The sequence below is a fragment of the Perca fluviatilis genome, chromosome 6, assembly GCF_010015445.1.
Source record: "Perca fluviatilis chromosome 6, GENO_Pfluv_1.0, whole genome shotgun sequence".
In the NCBI taxonomy this organism is placed as follows: Eukaryota; Metazoa; Chordata; class Actinopteri; order Perciformes; family Percidae; genus Perca; species Perca fluviatilis.
The window spans coordinates 43,298,577-43,311,518 of NC_053117.1; the positions used below are offsets into that span (position 1 = coordinate 43,298,577).

A 12,942-nucleotide genomic window follows, 5' to 3' on the forward strand; every position below is an offset into this window, starting at 1 on the left:
TCCATGTAGATGCTTTGCATTACGTGCTGAGCACCACGAAGAAAACGAGAAAATCGTGCCCGTGTACACAAATCAATAGATTAAAAATTACGTGACGATTTCACGAACTGCCGTGATCGTTATAAATTGTTTTAAAATATTGTTATAAAATTAGACAATCATTAATTAAAAAAAGAAGTAAAATCCATCATTACACAATAAGTAAATTCTTGAAATACAAAACCAAACAATTGTAAAGTCCAGTTCAGACCAAAGATTGAGGACGAGATGAGTGTAAACTTTAGTCTCCCTGAGAGTCTCCGGTCTGCAGCGTTCTGAAAGCTGCCAGTTTCCACCAATGATACGAGACAGTGTATCATCTCCATAGAAACCACTCTCTGGACTTCTTCTCTAACTTCACACTTTTCTGGCTTTTTGTAGCTGGATATTATTTGTAGCATCTTAAAATATGAATGATGAGAGTGATAGTGAGATACTTGCTACAGCTGCATTTCTAGTAGAGATTAAACAGAGAAAACTATGTTTTATTTCTCTGATTCTCTGCTTTGTTCTAACGCTGCTCTTCTCTCTTCAGTCTCTCTCTAGCTCGCTCCACCACATACCGTGCTCACGGCGCTCGTTGAGCCTCCGTCTAAAACTCTGACATTTCACCAGCTGACAGTTTGTAACATAGAAATAAAATGATTCTGGATAATTTTGTTTCTGCAGTTTGTAGCTGACTCGACCAGCTGACTTCTCTATTGGCTGTTGAAACAGGAGACGTCTCTTACGTTATAAACCAGCCTCTGGAGACTCCACCAGCTGACTTCTCTATTGGCTGTTGAAAGAGGAGACGTCTCTTACGTTATAAACCAGCCTCTGGAGACTCCACCAGCTGAGTCACAGCGACACCATCAGCTGGTTTGAGTCGAGCTGAGACGGGCCGGTTCAGACCGCTTCAACATTTCCTTCGATGTTCTTAAACGGTTTAATTTTGTCGCAAATCTTTGGGCTGAACTGGATTTTATGAAATAGGAAAAAGCATTAATTACAAAAGTAAGCAAAATCCATCATTACACAATAAGTAAATTCTTTAACTATGAAAACAAACAATTCTTATGAAATGATGGTATTTATCGGATTTTTATTATTGTACTGTGTGCGTGAGCTACATGACTTTGATTCCTTCATTGTGTTTCGTTAATCCAAAACACTAACAGATCGTCAACATAGCACCAGATGTTGTTCACCAACCTGGACCATTTTCTTGTATTTCACGATAAAATCGTAATCAAAGAATTTTGAGTTTTTGTCAATGTTTTTTTTTCCATTTATTTTATTTAGGAATGTCAACATGAAAACATCTGATTATGATTAATCATATTATTGTCTATAGTTGACTCATGATTTAACGCAAATGGCACATTTGGAAATGGCTGTGAAACTCAACTTGACTTTCAAAAGGCTCTTTTCTTTACCCTAGTTACGACTTGCTGGACAACCCAATGAAATTGAGATGGCTGCATGGGAAAGTTTGGCCTGGGTGGATACTAAAACTCGACTGACGCACCGGGTCGAGTGCGGTAGCTATGTTAAGATTGTCGACCACTCTGCCCAGTTCTACCTTAAAGGGTAACTACTGTTGTTTTAGCTACTTTCTAGGGTAAGTGTTTTTTCTTTGGCAATCTTTTAAACAAAACATGCTTTTTCTAAACCGTTTTGGGGTTAGGAGGGTTAATACCGGACCAATCTCAAAGATGGTTGTGCCCATCAGTCACTTAGACACAAAAACATAGAAAATAGGGTCCAGGTTGAAACGGTAGTTACCCTCTAATTGCGCTTGCGAATGGCAAAGCTCTTTACAAATTCTGGGAATACCAGGGGGTTTCAGTAAAAATAAAAAAATTGAAAAATGAGTTGGAACATTTTCCAAATCAAGGAGTTCTGTAGAATATGTGACCCAATTCTGGTGGTCCTGGGTCCATCCTAAAGACCCCTACTGGTTCCCTAAAACAGAGTCCGGACATTTGGGAAGAACAATGCTTGTACGTTTAAAAATGATATTTTGTCACAGATTGGCCCCAGAGACCCCGGATTTTAGTACCCAGCATTTGCCAATCAAAATGAATTGAAATTTTGTAAGGGTAAATAAATGGGAATTATTCCAAGTGGGGATAAAAAGGTGCATAAATGCTTAACCTTCATGAGATCCTTGGAGGTGCTACTCTGCTCCCTGAGCTCCTTCCTCTTCAGTTGGCCCTCCTTCAGCTGCAGGGACACTGTCAGTACCTGATCTGTCCCACCTGCACAATCCATTCTGCGCATGCGCAAGATGTTCACGCATGCGCTGTGGTACGAGGATTTACGACACTACCCAATCTGTTCCCACGCTAGCCTCCAGCTAACGTTAGTTTAGCTATTAGCTAATTCGGCGGACCACTAGGTGATTATAGCGGTCTGCCGTCAGCCTCCACAGTTAAGCTAACATTAGTTTAACTAACAGCTAATTCGGCTAACCGCTAGCTGAGACAGTATGTAAACTTTAAAAGATCCTCAAAATAAAACTTGAAAATAAACGTTAACATATATAACAGCTGTTACGTCAGTTCTACTTCATTGTGCTCATTTAGAATACAATAACTCAATACTTGTCTTTATTGTTATTACTGTAAAGTCTTAATTTAGCTGTAGCCTGCTTTTCCCATTATGTTTGACTTAACGTTATTTTAGACTGAATCTAGCTGTCGGCTAGCGGTTAGCCGAATTAGCTGTTAGCTATCCCGGTGGAGGCTAGCGTGGAACAGATCGGGCAGGTTGTAAAACAGTACGCCGGTGGAACGGATCGGGTACTGACAGACACCCAGGTTATAATAATCCAGCTCAATGTTTTTCTGTCTGCACGGCAGCTGCCCCCTGTTGGCCTGGAGAGATATGACAGAACACAGATGTGACTTCCTGCATCCACTCCTCTCTTCAGTTTTTTTTTTTAAAGATTATTTTTTGGGGCTTTTTCCCTTTATTTAGAAAGTGGATAGACATGAAAGGGGGAGAGAGATGGGGGATGACACACAGTAAAGGGCAGCAGGTTGGATTTGAACCCTGCGCCGCTGCAGGACTCAGCCTACATGAGGCGAAAGCTCTTAATGGGTGAGCTAAAGGCCGCCCCGATCAATGTTCTTCTGTCTGCACGGCAGCTGCCCCCTGTTGGCCTGGAGAGACATGACAGGACACAGATGTGACTTCCTACATCACTCCTCTCTTCAGTTTAACAAACACAGTCAGTGGTAGAAACAACAGAGAGAGAGAGAGAGAGAGAGAGAGAGAGTGTCCTTACCCTACAGTAGAAGTAAAGGACAATGTTCTCCACCAGCAGAATCAGTGGCAGGAGGATCGCTCTGATGATTAAGGGCCTCGGATCTGATGGAACACATGGACAGTAAACACATCACACAACATCATGAGTCCAACAGCTCCCATTAAACACAAACTGACCTGAAATCTAAAATCACTTCAAACATGCACATTAATGCACTTCATATTTACTTTATATCATACCATGGTCAGAGCTTTGTGATTGGTCACATCAGAAGGTGATTCTCATAGTGAAACACCTCGCTCAGTTCTCAGAGAACCAGAGTTATCCTCGTAACCAAACATGCTCTGTCCTTCAGTTAATTGTTAGCTGTTAACATTGTTACACTTTGTATGAATTTGGTTAATATCTGACACGTGTAACACGATGACAGTCATCACAGAGTCAGTCCAGAAACAACATGTTGTCAGCTGATCATTTTCACTCAGTTTGGACCAATCATCTTCTCCAATCCTGTAAACAGTCAGCTTACCCATGACGCTGAGAGAGAGCACACGGCTCTCAGAGGAGAAGTTATGAGAGAAAACATTGAGGTGATAAACACAGCTGTAGCTTCCTTGGTGGGCGGGCTCTGCAGCAGGAAACAGGAAGTGGGCAGAGTGATTGACAGCTGGCTGGGTGTAGTTGTGTGTAGAGTCGGAGGAGGTGAAGGTGAGCTGGAAGGAGCCTCCTGGGTACTGTGGCTGGATGGAGCAGCTGATGGTGAAGTTGGAGCCCCAGAACACCTGGAACACCTCCTGCTGGTCCTCCTCGGAGACCCCGACCATGGAGGAGGACACAGAGATGTTGGGCTGCAGCAGCAGGTCTATAAACACAGAGACAGACAGACAGACAGACAGACAGACAGACAGACAGTTTGAAGCTTCCAGAAACAAGTCCACTTCTCTACACTTCAGGATGTCATTGTCCTGGATAACTTTACAGTTCAGTCCAATGGAAACCACTGACTGTCACTGATATAATGTAGCATTCTCATTTCACTGATATATAATTTTTTTTTTTTTTTGATTTTTTGGGGTCGTCAATTTGGTCCACTAAAAGTTCTGTTTTTGCTGCTGACAGACTCAGATTATTATTCTAAGTGTCTGACAACATTATGGAAAGGATCCCTACAGAGATAGACCTTTTTAAAACCTCTTTAAGGCCTTTCTGTTAAACCAGAAACAGCTCTGAGGTCGCTAACACTAAACCCACCAGACTCCATTTAGAAAAAAACGTTCTTTTAGATTGTATAGACCCAGACTATTTTCACATGTAAATCGGTAAGCTATGTGTTTATTTCAACCAAAACACAGGCTTCAACCAGTGCAGCTCAAGCAGAAAGACAGGGTCAGGGAGAGAGAGAGATAGATTCCTTAGGCATTGAAGAAAGAGAAGGAGAGAAGGACAGAATCCAACATGATTTTGTAGAGGTAAAGAAATTTGAATGGGTTGGGCGGGTGGATTTTGTGAAGTTGTGAAAACATTTTTGATTAATATTTAATATAATGAAGTTCTGTGTAACAAATTATTAACGAAGGAATTATTGTGAACCCCCCCGGTCAGACACAGGGTGACCCCCCCCCCTTCCCCCACCACAAATAGTTTTCTAATCTTTGGGAAACACTGAAAAACGGGAACATATGGTCCAGGTTAGAGTACAAAGTGAGAAATAATAAACTTCATTCATTCATTCATTCAACAACATTCATTCATTCATTCATTCGTTCATTCATTCATTCATATCTTTGATGGGATTACCTGAACAGGTGAGATTAAGTAAGGAGGAAGAGTAATATGATGATGTTGCACATTCCCTCAGAACAGATCCAGACTCAACACAGTAAGACCAGATGTTCCACACAGATCTGTCGTAGGACTCATTACTCTCTCCTACAGAAACAGCAGAGCCACAGTCTAACTCTCTGCAGGCAGCAGCTGCTGTCTTCAGGGTCCAGCCAGAGTAACTGCTAACCACTGGTCTCCATTCTCCTTTATGTTTCACCTCCAGTGTTCCTCCACAGCGACTGGCTCCTCCCACCAACCTGACAGCATCAGGCTCTGAACAGAAACCAGAGAGTCATCAGCAAAAGAACAAAGTGAGTTTCATTAGAACAGAAATGAACCAAATCAGAGCTGCAGCTCCTCTTCTACCTGAGCAGGTGAGTCCAACAGCTTTTCCAGGTGAGCAGGAGTTTCTATCTGAGCCTAAGCTTCTACAGTCCAGGAGAGCAGACTCATGGCCTCTACACTGGAACTCTTTGGTCCTCATTGGAGGCTCCACTTCTCCATAGAGTGCCCCCTGGAGGACTGAAGGAGCCCCACAGCCAAGCTCCCTACAGACCACCTCTGCATCCTGCTGGTCAAAGTCATCTTCACACACTGAGGACCAGCGCTGGGTAGACTGGTTAGTCTTCACCTCCAGTCTGCCTGAGCACAGACTGGTCCCATTCACCAGCCTGACAGAGTCTGGAGAGATGATAGAAGATACAATAGAGAGAGAGAAAAGACACCAGACATCATTAACAACAGAACTCATCTTTATACCGTGGTCACACCGCCCGGGTAAAGTTTGAATTTGGTGACGTGATAACGTACAAACTCAATGGAAATACGCAAATAGACAAAATTTGTGTCATTCACGCCGGCACCGTGTATTTGTGTGAGTTGAAATATTTGAACTGGAGAAAGAAATGTGTGTGACGCTGTGTCTTGAAAGTGTTTAGATCCTCCTGATGTCCTCACGTTGTTGAAGCAGAAATGGAGGAACAGATGATTGTAGCTGTCTGTAGCTCTTCATTATTTACAGACCGCAGATGCTAAGGGAGCTTTCTTTGTGAAGAGTAAAACTACCTATTAAAGGAGAATCCCGGTGGATTCCAACACGTAGCTCTGTTGTTTGTAAATGTGGAGTGCTGTCAGTAGTGAGAAAAACTAAAGCAATCCGGTGCTTCCTACACAGTGTTATCCTCCTGCTAGCGTTAGCACTCAGGAGGCTGAAACAGGGCAAGTTTTAAACGTACTTTTAGACTCCTAACATGTGAAGTGATTCCTTCTGAGTGAACACATGAAAGTTGTGCTTATTCAGCTCTGTTTAGTTCTGGTATTGAGACGGCAAGACTTAGGAACCATCTACAAACTACAATACCGAAAAGAGATACAACAATAATTTCAAAAATAGACATATGCATATTTTTTTAAAGTAAGTGCTGTAGTACAAATAGCAGGAGATAAGTGGAAAACACAGTGCTGTACTTTGGTCCTTAGCTAGCTGGTGTTTCTACAGCTGTCACAGGGAGATTAGCAGCCTGTTGCCAAGGAATAAATGTGATGGAGAGATCTCTGGCTGATGTCCCACAGGGGACGAAGAGGAGGAAGTAAGTAACATTAAGTGGTAACGTCAGTGCTGCTACTCTACGTCGGAGGTGGAAAATCAAAACTACGGCAGAAATACATGGAGCTCAAACACTTCAATCCTGCCATGGCATGTCGACAGCAGAGCTCGTCCATTATAAAGCTGAAGCTGCACAGACCAGGGAAGGCGCGCTGCTCGTCTCTGTTTGTTATATATGTTAAGAATATAATACTGATAATAATAATAATAATAATAATAATAATAATGATGTAAATAATAAACCAAAAGAAGCCTGCAACACCATCAAAGTGGCAAATCTGGCTTAAAACAACATTGACTACATCAACCAGAATGCCTAGCGCCAGAGGAGCATGCGCACAGTGACTCTGCCATCACTGGTTGCTATGGACGCTGTCACAGGACACAGAACCCATGCCACCATGTGCCTCGTACAACAAAGGATTAACACACGCACAAACGCAACATAACGCGGCGCTCCACCATGGATCACAGAACCAAACCACCGCCATCACCACCGTCACCAGAAACCAGAAACCAGCAGAGTGCTCCGAAAAATCAGCACACCGCAAACGGCTAATGATAGCCTAATGCTAAACAGCATCCAGATCGCTGAGCAACTGCACCTTGTGAGCTACAAGTCGCTCTCGGCCAACTAACACTGACACAGTGAGGTAAACGTTCAGTGCTCAAACGTATAAGTGACTTAAACATGAAACATTATTACTAGACTGCGTGAGTAGTTAGCAATTACATACCAACGGGCTGTGTGCTCCTGATGATTGTCTGGGTGAAATGAGTACCAGGTGCCATACTTAATGTGTCTATATAAAGCTGCGCTTGCGCACATAACGTAATATATGAGCAACTAAGAAACTTAAAGAAAACACTCGTTCTCATTTTAAATTGAACACATCAGACCCATTTGCTTCTTTTTTTTTTTTTTTTCATAAGTTAGTTAACCCAAATTTCAGAAGGCTCTGGCTTGAAAATGGTTTGAGATAGAGACAAAGTGTAAATGAAACAAATATTCAGAATGACCTAACGTTTATCTAGGGAGTAAATTTTTCCATCTAATTTGCATATTATGACGTCATATCGCGGCGGCCACATTGGATTATGTAAATTCCATGAGTTCCATGAGAGTTGAATTTATTTCATCAGATTTACCCCCCTCCATCCATTTGTTATGTTGTCCACATATCAAATGAACAGGGAAAAAGTAAATTGTAAGCCAACAGTCGTAAACTAGAACAATTACTACTACGCAGCACCCGTTGCTCGTTGAGAACAGTAATTGTAGAGTGATACTTGCTTTCACGAGTCTCCAAACACCACAAAAGTCTCCAATAACACCAGAAAAAGTCGCTAGTCACTTTTGACAAAAAAGTCAAGTTTGGATGGGATTTCGTCGGACATTTTGCATTGAAGCATGACATATTTCTGAGCTAAGGTCTAAGTAGTGGAGTGCTGTGTGTCTCCTCTCTGCTCTGACTGCAGGTTGGGACTGCTGCGCGAGGCTACTGAGAGACTGACCGCCTGTGAGGCCTTTGGACGGGGGAGGGGCTCACGGCAGCACCCGCTGCTTGTTGGGCACAGTAATTGCAGAGTGATAACACTCTATTCGGAGAAAGCAGCTGATTGAGTCAGTACCGCGTCGTGTCCCTAATTATTTTGTATAAGAGTGAAGAATCATTTACATTTAGCCTACACCCGCTCTGTAAGCCAGGGCAAGAATGGTGGCGAATACGTGATTCAATGCAGCCTGGACACGGAGTGGTGTGTGTCTCCTCTCTGCTCTGACGGCTGGGGTGCTGCGCGAGGTCTCCAATAACACCAGAAAAAGTCGCTAGTCACTTTTGACAAAAAAAGTCAAGTTTGGATGGGATATCCTCGAACATTTTGCATTGAAGCATGATGTATTTCTGAGCTAAGGTCTTAGTACAGGATGTCTGCCAACTAGTGGAGGGGAGTATGAATGACATATAACACTCTATTCAGAGAAAACAGCTGTTTGATTCAGTACCGCGTCCTCTCGCAATTTTGCGACTTTGGCGCTTAAAGGGTTAAAGGTCTCAACACTGTTGTTACAGAGAGAGTGGACACTAAGAACGCTGCTCGTCTCTGTTGTTACAGAGAGAGAGGACACTAAGAACGCTGCTCGTCTCTGTTACAGAGAGAGTGGACACTAAGAGACCCACAGGTCTGTCAGAGCTCCGTGTGTTTGAGTCTGACCCAGAGACTGGATACCTCACGGCACGGGAACTTCAAACTAAATCAGTAGTATTGCCTTCCTAAACTTTGTGTTGATGTCATCAATGTATTATAGATTTGGCTTTAATTTCTCAGAAAATTACACCTTTCACAGCTTTCCTCACTCAGAGACAGTTGCTAGGTGATAGCAACAAATACGGCATGATGGTCAGGCACGTAGCTGCCCGTTGTATTGGCCTCGGAAGAATAAACTGGACAAAGTTACAGTTCTACCATGAGATCTAGCCTAGCACAATGAAATAAGGCAACTTATGATTTTGGGGGTTTATATAGGCTACTGACTGTTTTCATATTTGTCAGTCAACTTTTCAAAATACATTCGGGGCTGAAGCCCCGGCAAAATCGGCCAACGGTGCCTCTGACTGGTAGTCTCGCTTTTCCAAAAGTTCGCTGAAGGAAGGTCTGGCTACTCCACATAGAATTCAGGGATGAGAGGAAAATGTGCTCTGGTTTATTGGCATTTCTTTAAACCAATCAGAATCATAATGGGCGGACAGATAGTCTAGCTAGCTGTCTGGATTTACCCTGCAGAGATCTGAGGAGCAGTACACCAGAGTCCTCATAGATCCGTCGGATTTAAAATTCAAACAGAAGGAAAGCGGAAGGAAAAAGGAAATACATGTCTCCGGTGGAATTTTCTGTGGGACCGGAGCAATCCCTGAAGTAGACCATCAAGGATATAGACTAGCTAACGGGTAACTTTCACTGCCATGAGGTCAGGGTTTAGCTCTGCTCTGGGTTTTACTGCTGTTTGCTAACTTAATGTAACGTTAAAAAAAACTGCAGCAGTAAGTTATCGCACCACGGGGACAGGCTTACCTGAACAGGTGAGCTCAAATAAGAAAGAAGAGGAATCTGATGTTGCACACTCCCTCAGAGCAGATCCAGACTCAACACAGTCAGACCTGATCCCCCACACAGATCTGGCTGAAGACACTTCTCTGTCTACAGAAACAGCAGAGCCACAGTCAATCTCTCTGCAGGCGGCAGTTGCTCTTTTCAGGGTCCAGCCAGAGTCATAGTAACTCACTGGTCTCCATTCTCCGTTATGTTTCACCTCCAGTGTTCCTCCACAGCGACTGGCTCCTCCCACCAACCTGAAAGACTCTGAACAGAAACCAGAGAGTCATCAGCAGAATGAGTTAATTTAATTAAAAAGATGAAAGTGTAAATGCTGATTCTTTATTTGTCTTTTCTGTCTCTGTGTACCTGTTGAGTTGAGTTCTCCTTCAGCCTGGAGTCCTGAGGAGAAAGCAGAAGGTAAACATCAGTAGAAAGCAGCATGATTGGATAACACACACACACACACAGATATACACAGACACACACACAGACACACACACACACACACACACACACACAGACAGACACATACACAGAAACACAAACACACAAACACACACACAAACACAGCCACACACAGACACAAACACTCACACTCCGTCACAAAGAGACAAAACTACAGGCGGACACATACACACACAAACACACACACACACACAATGAGACACAAACACACACACATACACACACAAATAAACACACACACACAGACACAAACACACATGCACACACACACAGAGACACACACAAACAGACAAAAACACACAAACACACAAACACACACACACAAACACACACACACACACACACACAAAGTCACACACACACACACAGAAACAATCACACAAAGTCACACACAGAGACAAAAACAGGTAGACACAGACACACACAAAGTCACACACACACAAAAACCCACACTCACACAGAGACAAATACACAAGTAGACACACAAACATACACACAAAGAGACACAAACATAGACACACAAACACACAAAAGGACACACACACTCACACACACACATACACACAGACACAAACACAGACACACACACACACAAAGTCACACACACACACACACACACACACACACACACACACTCACACAGAGACAAACACACAGGCGGACACACACTCAAACACACACATACACACACACATAGACATCATGGTGGCCCATTGGTTAGCACTTCTGCCTCACAGCAAGAAGGTTCTTTCTGTGTGGAGTTTGTATGTTCTCCCCGTGCTGGCATGGTTTCCTCCGGGTGCTCCGCTTTCTTCCCACCATCAAGACATGCATGCTACTACAGTTGAAAATTAGCCCACTGGCTAACATTAACACTGGCGCATTTACAGAAATGTTGATTGATGTGCATTGTCCTAAATCTTCCTCTCCTTTAAGATATCCTATATTTATGTTTAACATGGTATTTCATTTCATCAATGGGAAACATCCATGTGTACAGACAAGGCTAGCAGCAGCATCGTGTCAGACACCTTTCTGGTGTGTAAAGACATAGAAAATGCCACGCAGCCGACACGCAATAGAAATGCCACGCTCACACCACGTCACACTCACAAGACGCTCATGCCACGCAGCCAGTGTGCATGAGGCCTAACCATATAGCATTCAGATACCAATCAGCTGTGATAGGGCTGCAGGAGAGTGAACAGGAAACCCAGATATCAACCTGATCATCTCTCACTCAGTAACACTGATCACACGCCGCAGCGTTTCCTGTAAAACTGTCATGAGGCGGAGTCACCGCAAAACTTTCTGCACAATTTCCCGCTTATCTATAAAAACCACACAGATGATTACAGATTATCAGCAGGATCACAAAGAATTTGTCTACGCAGAATTTTCCACAGACTCAAACACATTTAAAACATTAAAACAAGGATCTGTCTGGATCATCTCTGATAACTGTTAAACAATCTGCAGATTCTGATGATGAGTAAAGTTATAATTTCTGATATGTTATCATTAATTCAGTGTTTTGTTAAATAATAGGGTTACGGTTGGATGTTACAGAAATAACAACAGACTGAAAATAGAATCAAAAAAGTGGTTTGATTTGATGAAAATATGAAGGATTTAAATGATTTCACTAAATCCATTTTCGTTTTTGTCTTTTCTTTCTCTGTCTCTGATTTAAAGATTGATATGTGAAAACAAAAAGTTTGAACACTGCAATTGAAACGTTGGTGTGTTATAAAGCCACGAGGCACTTTGTGTGTCTGAGAGGAAATAAAGAATCAATGAATGATAAGAAGAGACGATGTTTAAAGCAGAGTGGTACCTGAGCTCCACAGCAGCAGCAGCAGCATCAGGTGGTCCATGTCCAGGTGGAGGGTCTCTCTGCGTCCGTCTTCCCGTCTGTCTGCTCTCTGCTCTGATCCTCACATGTGCTGTCCTCAGGTTGGATCTGCATACAGGAAGAGGCGGAGCTTTACTGGAATACATCTCATTTAGTCCACGTCACCAACACTGATGTTTCCAAGGGAACTGATCTGAGCTGAAAATCTGGGAAACTGATTCTCTGATAAGAAGCTGCACACACACACACACACACACACACACACACACACACACACACACACACACACACACACACACACACTCTCACACACACACACACACACACACACACACACACACACACACACACACACACACACTCACACACACACACAGACACACACACACACACACACACACACACACAGTAACCACACTTTGATCCCGCACCACTGACTGACTGTCATCTTTAAAAGAACTACAGTACCCATGAGCCCCAGCTAGAGCTCTGGCTGTCACAATCAGACCTGGAAATCGCTACTCAGTTTGGATATGAAAGAGATTCTACAATTGTGCAAGGTTCCCTCTAATTAAGTCTAGGACCGGTTTTCTATTTCGCAAAAGGGCCTCTTTCACTCATATATTCTGTCTATTCATGTATACTGTGTTATTGCTGATCTACATCACTATCTAGACCACAATTTGCACCAACTGTACATTGACTCTTTACTACATTTCAGCATTTATATATACTGTCTATCCATGCATATTGTGTTATTTCTGATGTACATCACTACCTAGTCCACTATCTGCACTAACT

At 42.9% G+C, this 12,942-nt stretch overlaps 2 protein-coding genes across 2 annotated transcripts; both read right to left on the reverse strand.

Annotated features, from left to right (window-relative positions):
* Positions 1 to 3,042: 3,042 nt before the first annotated feature.
* LOC120561120 (scavenger receptor cysteine-rich type 1 protein M130-like) lies at positions 3,043 to 5,870 on the reverse strand. Its single transcript, XM_039804070.1, has 5 exons — positions 5,486 to 5,870; positions 5,093 to 5,392; positions 3,825 to 4,157; positions 3,314 to 3,396; positions 3,043 to 3,188 (listed from the first exon to the last, which is right to left on the reverse strand). Exons 1-5 carry the CDS (start codon positions 5,868 to 5,870, stop codon positions 3,132 to 3,134), a joined length of 1,158 nt encoding a protein of 385 aa, XP_039660004.1. The 3' UTR covers positions 3,043 to 3,131.
* Positions 5,871 to 9,771: 3,901 nt separating this feature from the next.
* LOC120561121 (CD5 antigen-like) lies at positions 9,772 to 12,271 on the reverse strand. The gene is made up of 3 exons (XM_039804071.1): positions 12,124 to 12,271; positions 10,188 to 10,220; positions 9,772 to 10,085 (listed from the first exon to the last, which is right to left on the reverse strand). Exons 1-3 carry the CDS (start codon positions 12,161 to 12,163, stop codon positions 9,772 to 9,774), a joined length of 387 nt encoding a protein of 128 aa, XP_039660005.1. The 5' UTR covers positions 12,164 to 12,271.
* Positions 12,272 to 12,942: the final 671 nt, after the last annotated feature.

Excerpts from the sequence above, each read along its gene's own strand:
- LOC120561120 (XM_039804070.1), bottom strand. The coding sequence starts at position 5,870 with ATGAGTTCTGTTGTTAATGATGTCTGGTGTCTTTTCTCTCTCTCTATT. Across the intron at positions 4,158-5,092 it reads ACTTAATCTCACCTGTTCAG|ACCTGCTGCTGCAGCCCAAC; the intron begins GTAATCCCATCA and ends CTGTGTTTATAG. Across the intron at positions 3,189-3,313 it reads TCCTTTACTTCTACTGTAGG|GCCAACAGGGGGCAGCTGCC; the intron begins GTAAGGACACTC and ends ATGTCTCTCCAG.
- LOC120561121 (XM_039804071.1), bottom strand. The coding sequence starts at position 12,163 with ATGGACCACCTGATGCTGCTGCTGCTGCTGTGGAGCTCAG. Across the intron at positions 10,221-12,123 it reads GCTGCTGCTGTGGAGCTCAG|GACTCCAGGCTGAAGGAGAA; the intron begins GTACCACTCTGC and ends CTTTCTCCTCAG. Across the intron at positions 10,086-10,187 it reads AGGAGAACTCAACTCAACAG|AGTCTTTCAGGTTGGTGGGA; the intron begins GTACACAGAGAC and ends GTTTCTGTTCAG.